The sequence below is a fragment of the Danio aesculapii genome, chromosome 21 (assembly GCF_903798145.1).
Source record: "Danio aesculapii chromosome 21, fDanAes4.1, whole genome shotgun sequence".
Classification (NCBI taxonomy): domain Eukaryota; kingdom Metazoa; phylum Chordata; class Actinopteri; order Cypriniformes; family Danionidae; genus Danio; species Danio aesculapii.
In genome coordinates this window covers 30358702-30376550 of record NC_079455.1, presented here as the reverse complement: position 1 = coordinate 30376550, position 17849 = coordinate 30358702, and the positions used below count along the sequence as shown (strand labels likewise).

At 34.7% G+C, this 17849-nt stretch overlaps 1 protein-coding gene across 1 annotated transcript in view; it reads right to left on the bottom strand.

The window, feature by feature from the left end:
• Positions 1 to 17849, bottom strand: part of mmp17a (matrix metallopeptidase 17a) — a 166074-nt gene that overhangs the window by 12180 nt on the left and 136045 nt on the right. Inside the window, exons 6-8 of the mRNA XM_056446307.1 lie at positions 12106 to 12208; positions 8511 to 8593; positions 5917 to 6069 (exon numbers count right to left, since the gene is read on the bottom strand). Of these exons, the coding sequence (XP_056302282.1) occupies positions 5917 to 6069; positions 8511 to 8593; positions 12106 to 12208 (339 nt within the window). The remainder of the gene's footprint in view (positions 1 to 5916; positions 6070 to 8510; positions 8594 to 12105; positions 12209 to 17849) is intronic.

The following is a 17849-nucleotide window of genomic DNA, read 5'->3' as shown; positions in this document are numbered from 1 at the left end:
CACGCATACACGCATGCACGCACGCACGCACACACACACGCACACACACACACACACACACACACACACACACACACACACACACACACCCCTGCAGTAAAATATATTTCAATGCTGTACATATATACTACACATTTTTACAATCGTGCTTTTGAGCTGAAATTGAATTTCAGAAATGCTGCTTAAATCTGTACATTTAGAATACAAATTCAAAAAAGCTGAGAAATTTCAAGTGGTCTCAGTTTTTTTTTTCACAGCTGTACATACACTTTTGAATTGAACATATTCTAGAATATTTTCGCACAATGGTCATACTTGAAAATGGAAATTGAATAGCTTTTGTTAAGTTTTTGCTGTTTACACAGATACTTTATTTTCATAAATTTCCAGCAGATACAAAGTCCTAAGATCTTAATATTAAGTTTTAGGTCATCAGCATCTAAGGACAATGTTATTTTGACGTCCAATAACGATGTGAAATGACGTTAATATAATGTTGATTTTAGGTTGTGAAAATCCAACGTCAAGCCAACATCCTAAAGCAACATCATATTGACGTCAAATACAGTACTGACATTTATTTGTCCAACAAAATCCAACGTCTGAAAGACGTCATACTGGTAACGTCCACACAACGTCAAGCCTTAATATCATTAGACGTTGATATTTTGTTGTTTTTAGGTTGCGTTGGAAAGTAACCAAAATGCAATTTCTGTCCAATGTTGGACATTGATGTCGGCCTGACATTGGGTTCTGACATCAACTCAATTTTAGTTTCCTGTCAAAATGCAACGTCCCACAACGTTGGGGTAAAACGTCAATCTGGCGTAATGTTCACATCCTGTGCCTGCTGAGTTGCATGTTGAAACCTGTTTTTAAAAACCTGCATTTTTATGCCAAAAAAAAGACTGTTGTTGTGTAAATGAATGACCAAAACAAACACACACTCACACTTGTTTATGTGGGTTACGAGGACTCTCTATAGGCATACCGTCTCTTATACTGGGTTTCTGCAAGTTTTACAAAGTCACAAAGACCTTTTTAAGACCATTATGAATAAAACTTCAGATGACTTATGCAGGACTTTTTTATATCATATTTTAAGTAGTTGTTTCTGAGCTACAAATGTAAATAAATTGTCAAAACAAGCAAACCTTAGTTGTATGCATACACATTTTTCAACATATTTAAAAAATAAATCTTTAAAAGTTATAATAAACTAAACGTATGTACAGCAGTTTGTCCAGGTCAGTGTCCTCACCATATATAGACTATAAATACACATAGAATCTTTAAACAAATATTATTGTAGAAATAATATTTAAACCATGGTAAATAAAGTTTGTTAAAAGTTCTATTGAAATGGATTGTTGGTGATTGGATGCGTGTTGGCCTGATTGATATCTTTACATGGGCATATTAAAATTAGGACCCATTTACAATTATTTAAGACACAATTTCTGTGAATTTAAGTTCTTGAAATTTAAGACATATTAAGACCCCACCACACCCTGCTCATACTGTTAAAAACGCTTATTATATGGCCTCACACTACTCCTACCCTCACAGGAAAACATTAGCCAAATTTGTATGTCAAAAGACCAAAAACAATAAAAAAGTATGATTTTAAGCATTTCGAATTATGAGGACACAAGATACATCCTGGTAAACTACCTTAAAGTAACACCTATAGGTCATACACACACTGTAAATGTAGTTTGTTGACTACTTGAAAAAAGTGAGTAAATAACATGCTTTTAAATTGATTAGTTGACTTTACTTAAAGTAAGTGAGCCCAATGCCTCAAAATTAAGTAAATGATGTTAATAGTTCGAAGTTAAAATGAGGTTACTCACTTTTTTAACTGAAGTCAAAAGGTTTACTCTATTTTTTTAAGTAACTAATTGCTTATTTATAATGCATGTCGTCTCACAAGTTTCTGTCTACATTGTGTCCTTGTAAACCACATAATAAACTACACACACACACACACCCCTGCAGTGAAATATATTTGAATGCTCTAAGAATATAACACATGTTCCTTTTACCTCTGTGCTTTTGAGCTGAATTTGGATTTGAGGCACATCTCTAAAACACTCTTGCATTATATATTTAAAGGACATTGTTTGCTTATAGTCCAATTCTTATTACAAATGACATTTACATAACTCAACAGCGTTACGTTTCAGTCACTCAGAGAATTTAGCTGAGCGTGTGTGTGTGTGTTTATGCTGCAGGGAGCATTTTATCTAAAATGTCTGGAATTAAGTACATAATAAGAAAGTCTTTTTTTGTGCAAAATCATTTGAAAGAGCTTTTGATAGATGTTTTGATTTCTTTAACTGTGAACTTTTTTTAGATTACTGACTGCCAAAAGCAACAAAAAAACTGTATTAAACTGGATATTTTCTGCACCAAATAAGTTGTGCAAAACTCAACACCCCAACTCTAAAGCCCAATTCAAACCACACTGAGAGATGCAAGAAAATGCAGACAGTGAACAGAATAGTGCAAAGATTCTGAGTTTTTCCATAGCTGCAGGTCTCATCAATTTCTTTTATCCGCTTGTTAGGTGTGACGTCACACAAAGCAACTTAAGGGTCCAAGCGCTCTATCAAACTGTATGGGGAGACTCAACAAATGGTAATAATAAACGTTTACAAAGCCATGTAATACTTTTGAAAATCACGATCACAATATATATATCCATGCTTAATATCCGAGGCCCAGAAAGTGATTCATTTTTTAGAAATTGTTTAAATATTGATGTCTGTGATGCAGCAAGTCCAGAGACTGTTGTGTACACGAAGATTTTATATCAAATTCAATTTAATGTGTGATATGACTAAAAGTGGTCATAAACAAGTATTTTCTCAATTCAAATGTGAAGCGGCTTGGGCATGAAAACAGTAATTCATAAGTCATGACTTAATAAGAAGATAGTGTATTTTATAGGGGTGTCAAAATTAATTGTTTCTTTGGTGCACCGCAATGCAGACACGGACAAGTCAGTTTCGGTTCAGTAATAATCATAACCGGTTATTATGTACTGACGTCTTTCATCTCAAATGCGCTACGTAGCCGTAGCTTACTATGGCGAGGGAGGCGAGCGCGAGTATTTACAACACTCCAACTACTTAAAAATGCAGAAATTGTGCACAAATTCACTGCATGTGTGTTTGCTGGACAGTCTTTCACTCACAGCAGAAGCCCCTATTTCACTGCAATTGAGAGAATGAAAGTAAACTCCATTTCTCTCTCTCTCTCACTGTGGTCCATTTGACCTGCTGGCGTGACTTTTCCTCTCCTCTCTGGATACAGACACGAGCGTGTGTCTGCAGAGTTTTCTCCACCGTGTATTAAATGGATCAGCTGTGATGGCCGCTGCCGTTTTTTAGTGTCACACGTCGGTGAAGCGCGCCAGCGCGTAAGAGCCAATAGCAGCCCTTTCTGTTGACTGTGTGACCAATCAAAGGGGTGTAAGAAAGAACTTGCTAGACAAGACTCAGAAAGCGAGCGGGATATTTATATTTGTTTATTTGCATATCTATAAATGCTCGTGTTGTTTAAAGGTACATTTTATTTATTTGACTTTGTATTAAAGGACAAAATTGTAATATTATATTATAATAATTATATTAATATTATATTGTATTAATATTGCTGTGCTTTGAAAAAATCTAAAACTGTGTATAAGCATCATCAATGCACCGTGATGCACCAAGATATCGAATTGAACCGAATCAATGGCATGATAATCGTAATCGCAAACCGAACCGAACCGAACCGTGAGACCAGTGTAGGTTCACACCTCTAGCATTTAAGATTTATTTTTCCACTCAATACAAGCTGAACAATTTTAAGTACCTTATTACCTTATTGAAGCTATAAATATATATTTCCTGAATTTATATATATATATATAGAGAGAGAGAGAGAGAGAGAGAGAGAGAGAGAGAGAGAGAGAGAGAGAGAGAGAGAGAGAGAGAGAGAGAGAGAGAGAGAGAGAGAGAGAGATTCAGGAAATTCAGGAAAAACAATTATAATTGTTCATAAAAAAAAGATAAGTTTAAAATTAAAGGAATAGGGAATCACGGTTAGCAAGATCTCCTCACAGCAAGATGGTTGCTGGTTCGAAAAGACAGAAGACAAAAGACATTTTGAAAAATGTTGGAAACTTGTAGCCATTGACATCCATGGTAGGATTTAAAAAATATATATTATGGAGTCTGTAGCAGTTTCCAACATTCTTCAAAATATCTTCTTTTGTGTTCAACAAAGAAACAAAGTGTTCAACATGAAGAATTTAAATTTTGGGGGTGAACTATTCCTTCAAATACTTCATTTTTCCCTAGGTCTCATAATGCTTTCTGTGAATTATGGTAGTAACTTCATTTAAGCTGTAAAAAACAGCATCTGATTATTTGCATACGATATAATATGATATTTTTCTCCACAGTTTATCCGTTTAATATCAAAAGGCAACTTATTAGAAGGGATGCACAGAAATGAAAATTCTGGACTGAAACATCTGGATACACTCAGTCGAAAAACTGAAACTGAAAATGCTTTGTAATAATTATTTATTATTTTATTACATAATGCAAAATCATTTTGGAAGACTTTTTAAATTGAACTTAAATTGTTAAGAACACTAAGTAATAAAATAACCAGTGAACTAATGTTCTGGGCAGTGCCTTTTCTGTTTGGTTCATGTTTTTGGTCGTTTTTCTCATTCAGTCTAAAACCAAAAATGACATGTTCGGGCAATAATTTTAGGTGGCCGAAAATTTGGTGCTTTCCTACTTATTAGAATTAGCAAGTTACTTTTAACAGACCATGAGTAGGGCCAGACAGAATATTGTAAAAAATCTGTGGATTTATGCAGAATAATTTTAGAAGTATCATAACTAAAAACTTAATATATCAAATAAAAAATAATACCAAAATTTAAACTTTTATTTAATGTTTAAAATGCAAATCCAATCAGATCCACATATTTTGTAAACAAAGCAAGTCTCTCATATAATATATCTACTAAAGACAGAAAATATCTGTTCATAGCTAATACAACCTGTATATAATGTTGATAGTACATCCATCTGTAAATATCACCATAGTTTTTCTATAACTGCACTTTATAACTTATACCTGTATCTTGCACTTGCTGCTATTGCACTGCTGGTTAGACCGAAACTGCATTTCGTTGCCTTGTACTTGTACATGTGTAATGACAATAAAGTTGAATCTAATCTAATCTAATCTAATATTACTTTATAAACTGTATTGTAAATAAATCCTATGAATATTTTAATATTACTATTATATCATCACAATAATATTAGTGAAATTAATTTGAAAACTGAATAAATATAAATTCACACACTTTTACACAAGCAACTACATAGACTAAATGATAGGCTAAAAATCTGCGGGAATCTGAAATCAGTGCGGAAATCAGTTTTTCCACAGCAACATATAGTGATGACTTCTATACTGTAGGCAATACAAAGAGAAATTAACCTGGAGAACCAAAACACAGTGAACTTAAAAGAGCTTTGGTGACATATGCTTGTGATTCTAATGCCATGTTAAAATAAAAGTGTAATGTCATTTTCATGGTGGGTAAAGATAAAACACAAATCCAAACATACCTTTCACTCAATTTTAGATATGATATCAGTATGGATATGAATTATTTGTATAGTGTGCAGCTATATTATGTAATTAAGGATAGTTAACGTATTGCTGTACGTTAAAGGGTTTTAAATGACACAGAGGCAAAGAACTAAAGAATTTTAGCAGACCGTCAGTCAAAAATTGATTTGTTCTACTCCTTCTGAATGGACTTGAAACTAATTTGAGACACATTAGGCAAAAAATATAGATACAATAGTGTTATATCAAGGCATTTACCTTTAAAGAACACGATCTTGTGGTCTCCAGGCCTCTCGTATACAGCATCCACACTGTCCAGGTTGGCAGGTAGACCCCTCCAGAAGCGATGGATCTGCGCAGGCCGTAATGACACCAGGTGCTTCTCACGTGTCAGACGCCAGAAATACTTCCCTGATGAGACGTTTGACAGTAACAATGTGTGATTATTTGTGTTTATGTAAGCTTATGGTGTAATTATGCGCTATCGTATGATGTATAAGAGGTAATAAACCGAGGAATGCGTGTGTGCCCCGGAGGCAGTGGATAGGAGGTGCCCAGCTGCCAGAACCAGCCATGCAAATACAGTGCACAAATAATAATATATCAAAACACAGACAGCGCTAGTGTGCATCAGCGCATTAATGACTAAACCACTTTACAGCAGTCCATGTTTGAGGAATTCAGCGTCTTTGCATTCTGATTTTAATAATACGTTTTTTTAAAGTCCCATGAAATTAAAATTACGTTTTTTTAAGATGTTAGTATCAGTATTAGTTTTTAAAATATCTATAAGCTAGTGTGCTGCAAAACAGTGACAAAATTCGCGTTTAGAAAATATAAAACTGATATAAACATGCAAAGCTTATAGTTTATCACTTCCTCCTAAAATGGATCACCAGTTTTGGATGGATCAAGTCACCTCACTTCAGTTTCTCATCAAATTATAACCAATCAAATGCTCTCTAGTATCTGACATGCCCCACCCCCTTCAAGATGCTTCACATTTAATGCACTGGAGTTCAACCACTTTCACTGGCAGAGCGGTTATAAAACAAAATGCTATTGGCTCTTTCTTTAAAGGGGAGGAGCTACACTATGTCCCATCCTTTCTTTGAGTTTTGGTTGAGCATCGTAAAACATTTAATAAAATTGCACATTTCCAAGTGCTTTACAGGACCTTTAATGTCATCAGTATTTTGATTTGTAAATTAAAACTATCTAAAAGACTTATACCAATAGACATGTGAGTTAATGTTCAATTTATTTTTAGCATAAAAATATGTATTGCCAATAGTTCTATTTTTTCTCATTTTTCAAATTGTCCATTTGTAGCATTATACTTAAAAACATTACATACACGCACATACACAAATACCTTTATTTATATATATGTGTATGTGAAATGCTTCAATGCACAAGTATAATGCTATAAAAATATATATGACAGGACACAATAACATTACTGAATATTTAAAGGGGTGGTCCAGAGTGTATTTTTAAGGCTTGGCTGTGTTTATAAGATGCAAAGCAGTGTGTGCTCATGCTTCATTTGTAAAAAAAAGACGTTATTTTTTCATATATCTTACTTCATATGATGCTACAGAGCTACACTGCTACACAGTTCCTTCGAAAGACCCGCCCTCAAGAGGCTCTGATTGGTCAGCTAACATAATGTGCTGGGATTCGTGGATTGGCTCCACGTCACCAGGAAAAGCATCATGCCTCTAATAGCACATGCTTTTACACTGTATGAATACTGTCAGTCAGAGTAGATGTTGGCAGTATCAGTTTGAGCCTGAATCAGACAGAAAATGAAAAGGACACAGCTGAACCTCACGCCTGCACTATAAAATTAAATCTGACAAGTGTCTTTCACATATATTTGGAATAAGCATGTGTCAGTAATATGAAGCGTCCACATATCTTTTGTGAGTTCATTAGTTGAGATGTAGAAAGCACAGAAAATGGCTGCAAAGAGAGACACTGCAGCGCTGGTGAAGCTTGTGGGTGTTTACAGCGGTTTGACTGATAAATATGAATTTGTTGCTGAATTGTTAGCAGTGCCAAACAGCATTTCCCGTTGTTTACATTCTTGTTTACGCCCTCGCTACAACATACCATTAACGCTAGACACTATGCATGTAATAGATAAATTTTAACAAATAAAAATACAGGTTGTGGCTCACAATCCACAGCTTCGTCTATTATTGTTGGAGATCCTCCTCCTGAGGAGTTTTTAGCCAAATCCAGCACTGAACAGAGATTCTGGAAGCTGTCCTTTGTCAAATGCTAGCTATATTAATTTCATAATTCACTGGAACATAATTAAAATTAAATTGTAAGCACTTCTCTCTTTGTGTTGTGTGCTTTGGAAGCCTAAATACAGAAACAGAAGAAGCTCCTTGGAAATAGCAGAGTTTGGACGGCATTTTAGCTTTCATTACAGCGCCTCTGTAAAATGAAAATATGAAAAGCTCTAAAAAGTCAAACTATTAATATAAAATATAACTGAAAAAATCAAAAGATGTTTTATTACAGATATTTTGCAGGTTGTACACACTCTAATGCCAATTACTAAAAACATCTTAAAATTGTTGAACATATTCTATTATTATTAAATTACAAGAAGTCTGTTAAAATAGAGATCAACTAAATGATTCAAGAGTTATAATTTTTTAAATCTAGCTATTCAGTAATAAAGTTGTTGCTAAAAATTAGTTGAAGCTGCTTTAAAATATTGACAGTGCACACAAAAAGATATATAGTAGTCAACATTTGAAGTGGATCATCAATAAATCACTAAAACTGAGCTCAGGACAGTTTTGAAAAACAATTTGATCCACTTTCCTTACCTTTAAAAAAGAAGGCCTCTCCTCGAATTTGGGCTACAGCATCAAAATGGCTTGTGCATCGGTCAGGGGCATCACGGGCAGGTCTTTGTATAAAAAAAGAAAAAAAAAGAAGAAGAAATAATCAATGTTTTCATTTGGCATGTGAGGGAAGAGGACAAGCCTTTCACAAGTAGAAGTGTTTGTGTTTCTACATGACTGAATCATTGATTATGGAAGGAATATTTGATGACAGACCATTGAATTATTTAAGATTTATGCAAACCCTGAGGTGGTCATACATCTTCGGCGTAATGCAGAATTTCAGAACTGCATAATTTTGAATATTTCCTAGTACTGGGTTGTGAGAAGGTCACACGCTGTGTAAAACATATGGCGGAATAGTTGGCGGTTCATTCCGCTGTGGCGACCCCTGATAAATAAGGGACTAAGCCAAAAGAAAATGAATGAATGCATAATTTTGAATAACTACATGTTCCAGAGTCAGTTTCTGCGTCTCGATTCACATACTATCTGTCCGATATTCATTTCATTTCATTTTCCTTCCGCTTAGTCTCTTTATTCATTAGGGGTCACCATAGTGGAATAAACCGCCAACTTATCCACCTCATCCTAATATTGCCAACAATACATTGCACGTTGCATGTGAATTTGATTAGAAGGTAAAAATTAGTTTCAAACTACAAACATGGCGAACATAGTAGGCAGAGGGGTTAAGTGGAGAGGTTTTGGTAATGATGTTTGATTGATTAGTTTATACCTAACGGAAATTCGTTCATTTATTCATACATTTTCGGCTTAGTCCCTTTATTAATCTGGGGTCGCCACGGCGGAATGAACAGCCAAATTATCCAGCATACGTTTTACACAGCGGATGCCCTTCCTAGCTGTAACACATCGCTGGGAAACCTAACGGAAATGTATCATTTATTTCACATTTTACACATTATATTTCATCTGCAACTTTTGAGTTTGTTCATTAACTTGTGAATGCATAATTATGCAAACACCTTAGGAGATTTCCCTGCATGAAACACACACAAATGGCAGATTAACATGCTGCTACACCTCCGTTACGCTAGAAAATTAAATGTGAAAGAAATGGGGATAGATATGACAAGATGACTGACAGGGCACTTAATTAGGCAACAGAGCGATCCATTAATGTGGAAGTTGTATGTCGCAAAGCTTGGATACTCTACTGTTGTACACTCAAAAGTATGAACTTTTTTTGTGAAGAAAAAAGTAAAGTTTAGGACTAAGTATAAGTAGTTGAGAATTGGGACACAGCAAGTTATTTTGCTTATACCTGAAATGTCAAAACAGAACAAATTGTAGCTTATACCAAACGGTGCGTGTCCACCAAAGAGTTTTTTAGTTCAACTAGAAATACAGTGATCTTTTAAAAATGCTCTGAGTGCTTCTAGAGGAGCTTTTAAAAACAGCTCTCAGCACCTTGTGACAAAAAACAAAAACAAAAACGTGGCACTTCCATTAACAACAGAAAAAAATACTAAGCTATTGTAAAAAAAGTTTAAGTGGACATGCACCCTAAAGGCTAATTCACACCACACAAGAAAACACCAACAAACAAGTTGGTCATTATATTTAAAAATGTTATTTATAAATTACTTAAATGTTTACAATTCTCCAACAATTGCTACAAACAATAATAATTAATTAAATATTTATTTAAATGATCCATCTCAGGGCTAAAATCGAATCTACATCTGGTTCCTGATCAGATTAAGTCTGAGTTTGTTGCTGTTTGTTGGAAAATCATATCATACTGCTCAGACGTTTCACAATCCAACAAACGGATGGCCAATGGCAACAGATGCTGACAGGAGTAAACCACACTGATCCAACAAACTCCAAAAGATTTGTTGGTTGGCATTTGTCTATGCAGTGTGAATTGGCCTCATACGTCAAGCCTTTTAGTTAGCATTAGTTTAAATCCAAAAATGCTAATTAAATTTATGCACAAAACTGGAACATCGCATGAAATATGTGCGAATAAAGCAACATATTCATCCAATGAGTCAAAAATCGACACTTCCTGATAAACTGGCGCCAAATATCAACAGTAAAAACGAAATTTGCTGCAGTCGGAGAAGCTGTGTCAATCTTTTCTTTTTTTAATAAAAGACTTGCGCATTAGAAGACAATGCCGATACACAATGAACACGTGACAATGGCATGAGATGCAGAGCACAGACACTTAAACAAATTCTAGAGGAAATAAAAAATTTAACACTAATACTGAAATGGTTAAGGCATTTTAGAATGACCAAAACAAACTTCAGATGTTCTACAATGTGCTTAGCCGCTTAGTGTGTCCATTCATACACATTTTTATCATCACATAATCTCTTCTAATTACTTTTTTAAAGCACATACTGGAATTTGTTTGGTAAAAGTGTTTCCATCGTAGTTTATATGCATTTTGTCTTAGCGAATTAAAGGTTTATTCCTAGTACTTCATTATGCGCATATGTTTTTATGCGCATTTTCATAATTTATGCTTATCTGGGCATTTCCATCAAAAAAAATGTAATGCCCATATCCAAAACACGCATAAAAAAGGTGGATGAAAACATAGCTAATGTCACATAATTAGATTTCTTACCTATACTATCTGAACTAAACTGGACTGGACTGGACTGGACTGGACTGGACTAAACTAAACTAAACTAAACTGAACTGAACTGAACTGAACTGAACTGAACTGAACGGAACGGAACTGAACTAGACTGAACTGAACTGAACTAGACTGAACTGAACTGAACTAGACTGAACTGAACTGAACTAGACTGAACTGAACTGAACTGAACTGAATTGAACTGAACTGAACTGAACTAAACTAGACTAGACTGCACCTAGTTACAAATAACACCTTTATTTATCTCAGAAATAAATAGCTTTCCTAAACATCTGCTACTTTTTTAATATATAATTTAGCATCAGCAGAAAGCAACTGCTCTACTTTATAGCCACTGCCCCATACAAGTTTTATCACAAGTCTGTACAGTATATAAATAATTTTGCCAACCGATAGCTACGTGCAACCAGTCCTGAATGTCCCTATTACATGCTTGGTTTACGTTGGACCAAATGAAGGGAGATGTTATCACCTGCTTGCAACAGAATCTGTTCAGCGTTTTATCCCCTCGCCTAATGACTGACTTAGCACTCTGACGTGGCCGGGATGCTAATGATGGAGCAATTATGGTGACAGAGCTGCTTTTGTGAGCTGGAACTCGCCTGACACTTTATTAACAAAGATCTTCATTCACAGCTTATTAGCTGAGCTCTCTGCGAGGAATATATTACTGACCTTTGTCAAACTAAATCTACCTGTCTCTCTCGAAGATGGAGAGAGAGAGAGGAAAAATAGAGAGGTACGGGCAGCTGAACGCTTGCTTACCAGGAGTCAGGAATTGAGTCTGTAATTTGTGTCTTTCGAGCGTTTGCTGAATGTGGAGTGAATTATGAAGTCTGTGCAAACTCTCCTCCAAAATGATGGTGTGATTTAAAATATTGAAGGTGTGCTGATAGGGGAATGTGAGGTTTGTGGATGCCAGATTTGTTGACTTACGGTATTGTGGATCTGTTTTCGGGGAGGTCGAGCAGGACGGGTGGCTCGGCTGTTTGTGAAGGGTCATCTGGCTTCAGTGTGTGTGAAACGGAGTCCCGAACACCTGATAAAACACAGCATGACTTGTGGGAATGCATAACACACCACACACATTTGAAAGGAACGCACACTAAGTGCATTCTTGACTTATTGACAAATATTGCACAGAGATAACGGCCTCCGAAAATGAGTTTTGCTGAACTCTGCTTTGCCACATAACGTTTTGAGTATTGTATTTTCTAGAATATGAAAGACTTTTCTTTTATGTTAGAGTGTTTTTATGAGGACATATTTTCATGAGCACAACCAAAAATAAAGACAAATCAGAGCATCTATTAATTGTACAAAAAAATAGTATTAACCCCTGTTATGTTCATTGTTCATAAAAGTCTAAAGAAAATGCTAACACCTTAGTTTAGGTACTAATTCACTAGTAACTATTAGCTTATTACCTGCTTATTAATAAGATATTGGCTGTTTATTAGTACTTATAAAATGTGATCCTAATCCACATCCCTAATCTTTCCCAATAACTAAACTCTAGTACCTTATTAACTATAAATAAGCAGTTATCAGAGGTTAAGCAGTTAACAATCAAATCAGAGAACCAATTGATTGAACAAAAATAATCGTATATTTCTCCTGTTCATACTTAACCCTCCCGTTTTTCTGGGGATTCTCCTGTATTTTACAATTCTATCCCGGTATCATCCCATAAAGGCATTTTCCCGTATTTCTTCCAAACTTTAAATCTTTCTATGAAGGGTGGCAATAAACATAACAGGATCGATCCTCCCTATACGCAAACCCTACTGCCAAACCACCAGGGCACGCTTTCTGCTGTTAAATGTGAATCTGTTCTGTGCTTTCTTTTTATTTAGGCATGAAAACACTTTGAAATAGATATAAAAATGCCGGGATTCCCCTCCTTTCCATTACAGGTGCCGTTACCCCTCCTATGCAACCCTTAAAACAGTCAGTTCATGTACCGGTGTGTGACTGTGAGACGTGCTCATTATTGCTAAATAGACGCTGTTTCCCAAACGGATTCTGTACATGCGATCTGAAGCAAAACAAAAAAGGACACTCTGGGTTTTGGGTGCGTGTTTGAACAGACATATACACATAGTAATAATAATAATAATAATAATAATAATAATAATAATAATAATAATAATAATAATAATAATAATAATAATAATAATCTAAATATGTCTATCTTGGTTGGTTTTCTTTTAAACACAACAAATTTTGTCTTAAATAAGCATAAACAGTAAGAAAGCAATTGAATGCTTTCATTATAGATCTGTGCATTTTTAAAGTGCACCTCTGTTATTTAATGTGATCAAATGGAAAATCTAAATGAGAGATTAATTTGCTGCTCTATAATCAGAATGTTTAAGTTATACAGTGAAGAAAAGGTTCATGAGATTTAATAACTTGATTCAATTTCTTTATAATAGCTAATCATTTTAATAGGCTAAACGGTTTGCTAATTTATTTGCAGCTTTTTCTAATGTATACTATTTATTCTATCCTTTCTAGATAATGAAATAATAAAACATATTACTGATTGTTTCAACTGTTAATTTACAATGAAACGGCTCCAGATTAACATATTTAGTAATTTGTTTGCTTTTTGTTGGGGTGGGTTATCCCTTATTTTCACAACCCAGTGTTGACAGGTTTGCTCCTGTTATGTGCACTGTTCATAAAATTATCAAAAAAATGCTAACACATTAGTTTAAGTACTAATTCACTAGTAAGCTTATTACCTGCTCATTATTAATATATTGGGTGTTTATTAGTACTTCTAAAGTGTGATCTTATTCCACATCCCTAATCCTACCCAATATCTAAACCAAATACCTTATTAACTATTACTAAGCAGCAATTTAAGACTTTATTGAGCTAAACACCTTAGTTAATGGTTTGCTAATAATGAGATCTGTACATTTCAATAAAACATGCCCTTACAAATGTATTGCAGCATGAATTGAATGAGCCTTGTTGTTGTTTTATGGTAATATACAATTATTGTTGTGTGTTGTCTGTCACAATATCTAAAAATTAGGCCATACATGAAACTTTTTTTATGGTCATTTTCCCCATTTCTACGTGTTTCTCTGGTAGTCTTTAAATAAAAAGTTATTTAGGGTTATTAAATTATTCATTCATTATTTATGTAGAATAATCAAGACATAAAAAGAAAACAAAAAAGTATTTATCCCCAATAACTCTTTTCTAAACCGAAAGTGTCATTCTATGTCGGCTATATGGTAAACTCGCACAGTATTATATTTAAATAAATAATTATTTAGGCCTATTTAATTATTTGTTTATTATTTATGTATCATAAATTAGTAAAGTAAAAACTTATCCCCTTCGAAAAATAGAATGTCCATGTACATGTCCATTCTGTTGAGCTCACATTCATTAATAGGCCTAAATAAATGCACCTATTACCAATTCTGTGAGCTCATATAATCAACAAAGACAATGTAAATGAAAATAAAGCTTATTTATTGCCTGTCTTAGTCCTATCACTTTAAAAGAACAAATAATGTACAGTATACATTTCTCTACATTTTGGCTAAAACATTGCAAGCTTGCTTTTTTATGATTGTACTTTCATGATTTTAGTTCTTATTTTTATCATCTTAACAAGCTTCTAATGATTTATGAAAGAATTATTTAATTTTCATTTACCAGTAGCATGCTATTTAGGGCTGTATTTCTGTCTGTTTGCATACAATCACTTTGCACCCTCTGGTGGCAGTGTCGCCAACGGTTGTAACACCTAAAACAAATTTTGGTAAGTCCTTTGTCTCGCCACGACCGCACATGCAGCAGTAGTGGTCATTCTGAACTATCATATAATGTAGTAGTTAAAGTGGAGGTGAAGCAGTCAGTCAAGTTTACATTATTTTGTACATTCGTTTCCACTTTTATGTAAATATAATACACAAACTTGATTAACCATTTAGATGAAAAAGACATGTTTTACTACAGCTTTTAGTGCAAGGGCACCGCCATCTTGGAATATTGCTGTGTCTGACATCATCCATTCCCTCAGCTAAACAGATACAGTGGAAGTAATGGACTGAACACGGAGATTGCGAAGCATAATTTAACAATTTATGCGTGAAGATGTGGATGTGGAGCTGGTGCAAATACAAGCATCACAGTTGTGTCCAATATATACAAAAATATTTTGTACGTTTTCTATTTTTCTTTTGTTAATACCTTTCGTTTGATGCGCTTTGGTCCACTCTCTCACGCTGCTCCACCACTGCCTGACGAGGGGATTTACATTCAGACTAATGCAACGAATAAAGCACATGACATCATGCTTTACTAAGTCACGTCTTTGTGGATTATGTCAAGACATATTCACTTTTCAAGACAATAAACTCAATCTTTCAACATGCATGAAGGGCTTAAAAACCTGCCAAGTGAAAAACTGCACCGAAAAAAGGTGAGCAGCTGTCGTAGTGAAAGTGAAAGTAGCATCGGACCTTGTGGAAACCATGATTGTATCCCAGACAGGCAGTCAGGCAGCGTAATACAGAGAGTGGACCAAAGCGCATCAGTAGCTATGTTTCCATCCACCTATTTTTATACGCATATGCAAAATGTTGATGGAAACGCCATGATGCGCATAAATTTTGAAAATGCGCTTAAAAAAAAACGCTTCGCATAACTGAGTAGGATAATTTTTTATTCGATAAGAAAAGATGCACATAAACTACGATGGAAACACTTTTACCACACAAATTTCAGTATGCGCATTAAAAAAGGTCATGTGATTCTGTTTTAAGAGATCATGTGATGATGAAAATGTGCGTAAATGGAGAAACCAGCAGGCTGAGCACACTGTAAACCATCTGAACTGTTGTTTTGGTCATTCTAAAACGCCTTACCATTTAAGTATCAGTGTTATTATACTATTAATGACCTCCAGAATCAAGAGCGTCTGTTCTCCGTGTCTGACACCTTCAAACGCTACCGTGCGTTCACTGCGGGTCAGGATTGCCTTCTGAGGTGCAAGTCATTCATTTAGATTGAAACGCTGCTTTATTCGCACATCTTTAATGCGATAATTCTGTTTTGCGCATAAAGTTCATTTGCATTTTTGGATGGAAACAAAGCTAGTGTTGCAAAGGGCTCTTTATTCAGACACTACTTAAGAACTGTCGACTGTTACTGCCCTCTTGTGGACAGACCGTATATTTCGCATATATTTTGTCAGTTGTTGATAGTCTTTGGTGATAGTCTGTAGCGCATGGAGCACATGAGAGACGTCCTCCTCTATAGTTGTGTTATTTAGTTGTGTGTGTGCATTTATCATGTTGTTTAAGAATTATCACCATAAGATGTTTAGTTTAATTATTTAATTACTTTGTGCTGTACAGTCATCCTAACAGCTAGTTTTACACTACCTAATTGCAGGATTAACATCTGTATATAGTTTATTCTTATTGTTTGCATCAAGCGGAAGTATATTCGCCTTTCATAAAGTTAAATAAATGTTATTAAACTATTGAACAAGGTTGCCGTGTAGGCTAAGAAATGCATAGTCATTTTTTTTATTATGCGGAAAGTAAAAATATACAATTACAGTACATTATAAAGAAAATGGAAAGACAAAAAGAAAACATTTTGAAAAAACAAAAACAAACAGAAGGGCTATATACAACACTAAAGAAAAAGATTATATAATTTACAAATTTCAGTTGTTTTTAAAGCCTTTTTTTAAGAGTTAGAATTAATTTCAAAGTAATACTGCATTTCAGTAAGCAAAATATAAAAAAAAGGTTTTTGGTTTGAAAATTCACATTAGAAATGCATAGTCATGCTAACGCACATGCTATACAGTGTGACGTCATTATTAAACCGCGGGTTCGATCCCTGGTCAGACCAAAGTTGAGAAACTGATGAATAAGCTTTATAAAGTGAAGAATAGTACTTCTAAATATTATCTAATGTCTTTCTAACTATTGTTACTGTTCATTTCAACTATTGTTTATTGTATTAGTATAATGTGAGTGAATGTTGATTACTTATTCTTTGTTTCTACTTGTTTGTAGAACCACACACACACCCCAACACCCATATGTCTGCTCATACTAATGGAAATGAACCCATGTTAGACACTAAACACATTTATTGCGTTTTGAACAGACGTACCGCAGTGATTAATTCAACTTTAACTAGACTATAAGCTACAGTACAATCCGTAATTAAAAGGGAAAAAAGGAAAAATAGAATAAATATATTTGTATATATTAGACACACATCTGAAGCTTGTATTTGCACCAGCTCCACACATCGTGTTAAATTAGGCTGTTTAGTCTCCATGTTCAGTGCTTTACTTCCACTGTATCTGTTTAGCTGTGGTAGCGGAACAAACCCCGGGATGTCAGACACAACGACATTCCAAGATGGCGGCGCCGTAGCTCTAAAATTGATAGTAATACATGCCCTTATCTTTTAAATAGTTACATCAATCGAGTCTGTTTAATATATTTTCATTAAAGTGGAAATCAATTTACAAAATAATGTAAACATGACTGACTGCTTCACTTCCAAGCCACGTAATATAAAGTGAGACCTTTTTTTTACCCTATTCCCCTGCTGTGTCTTTCCAGTGTTCATCTACTCCAGAGCTGCTGGATTTATGCCTCGTTTTGAAGCACATTTTG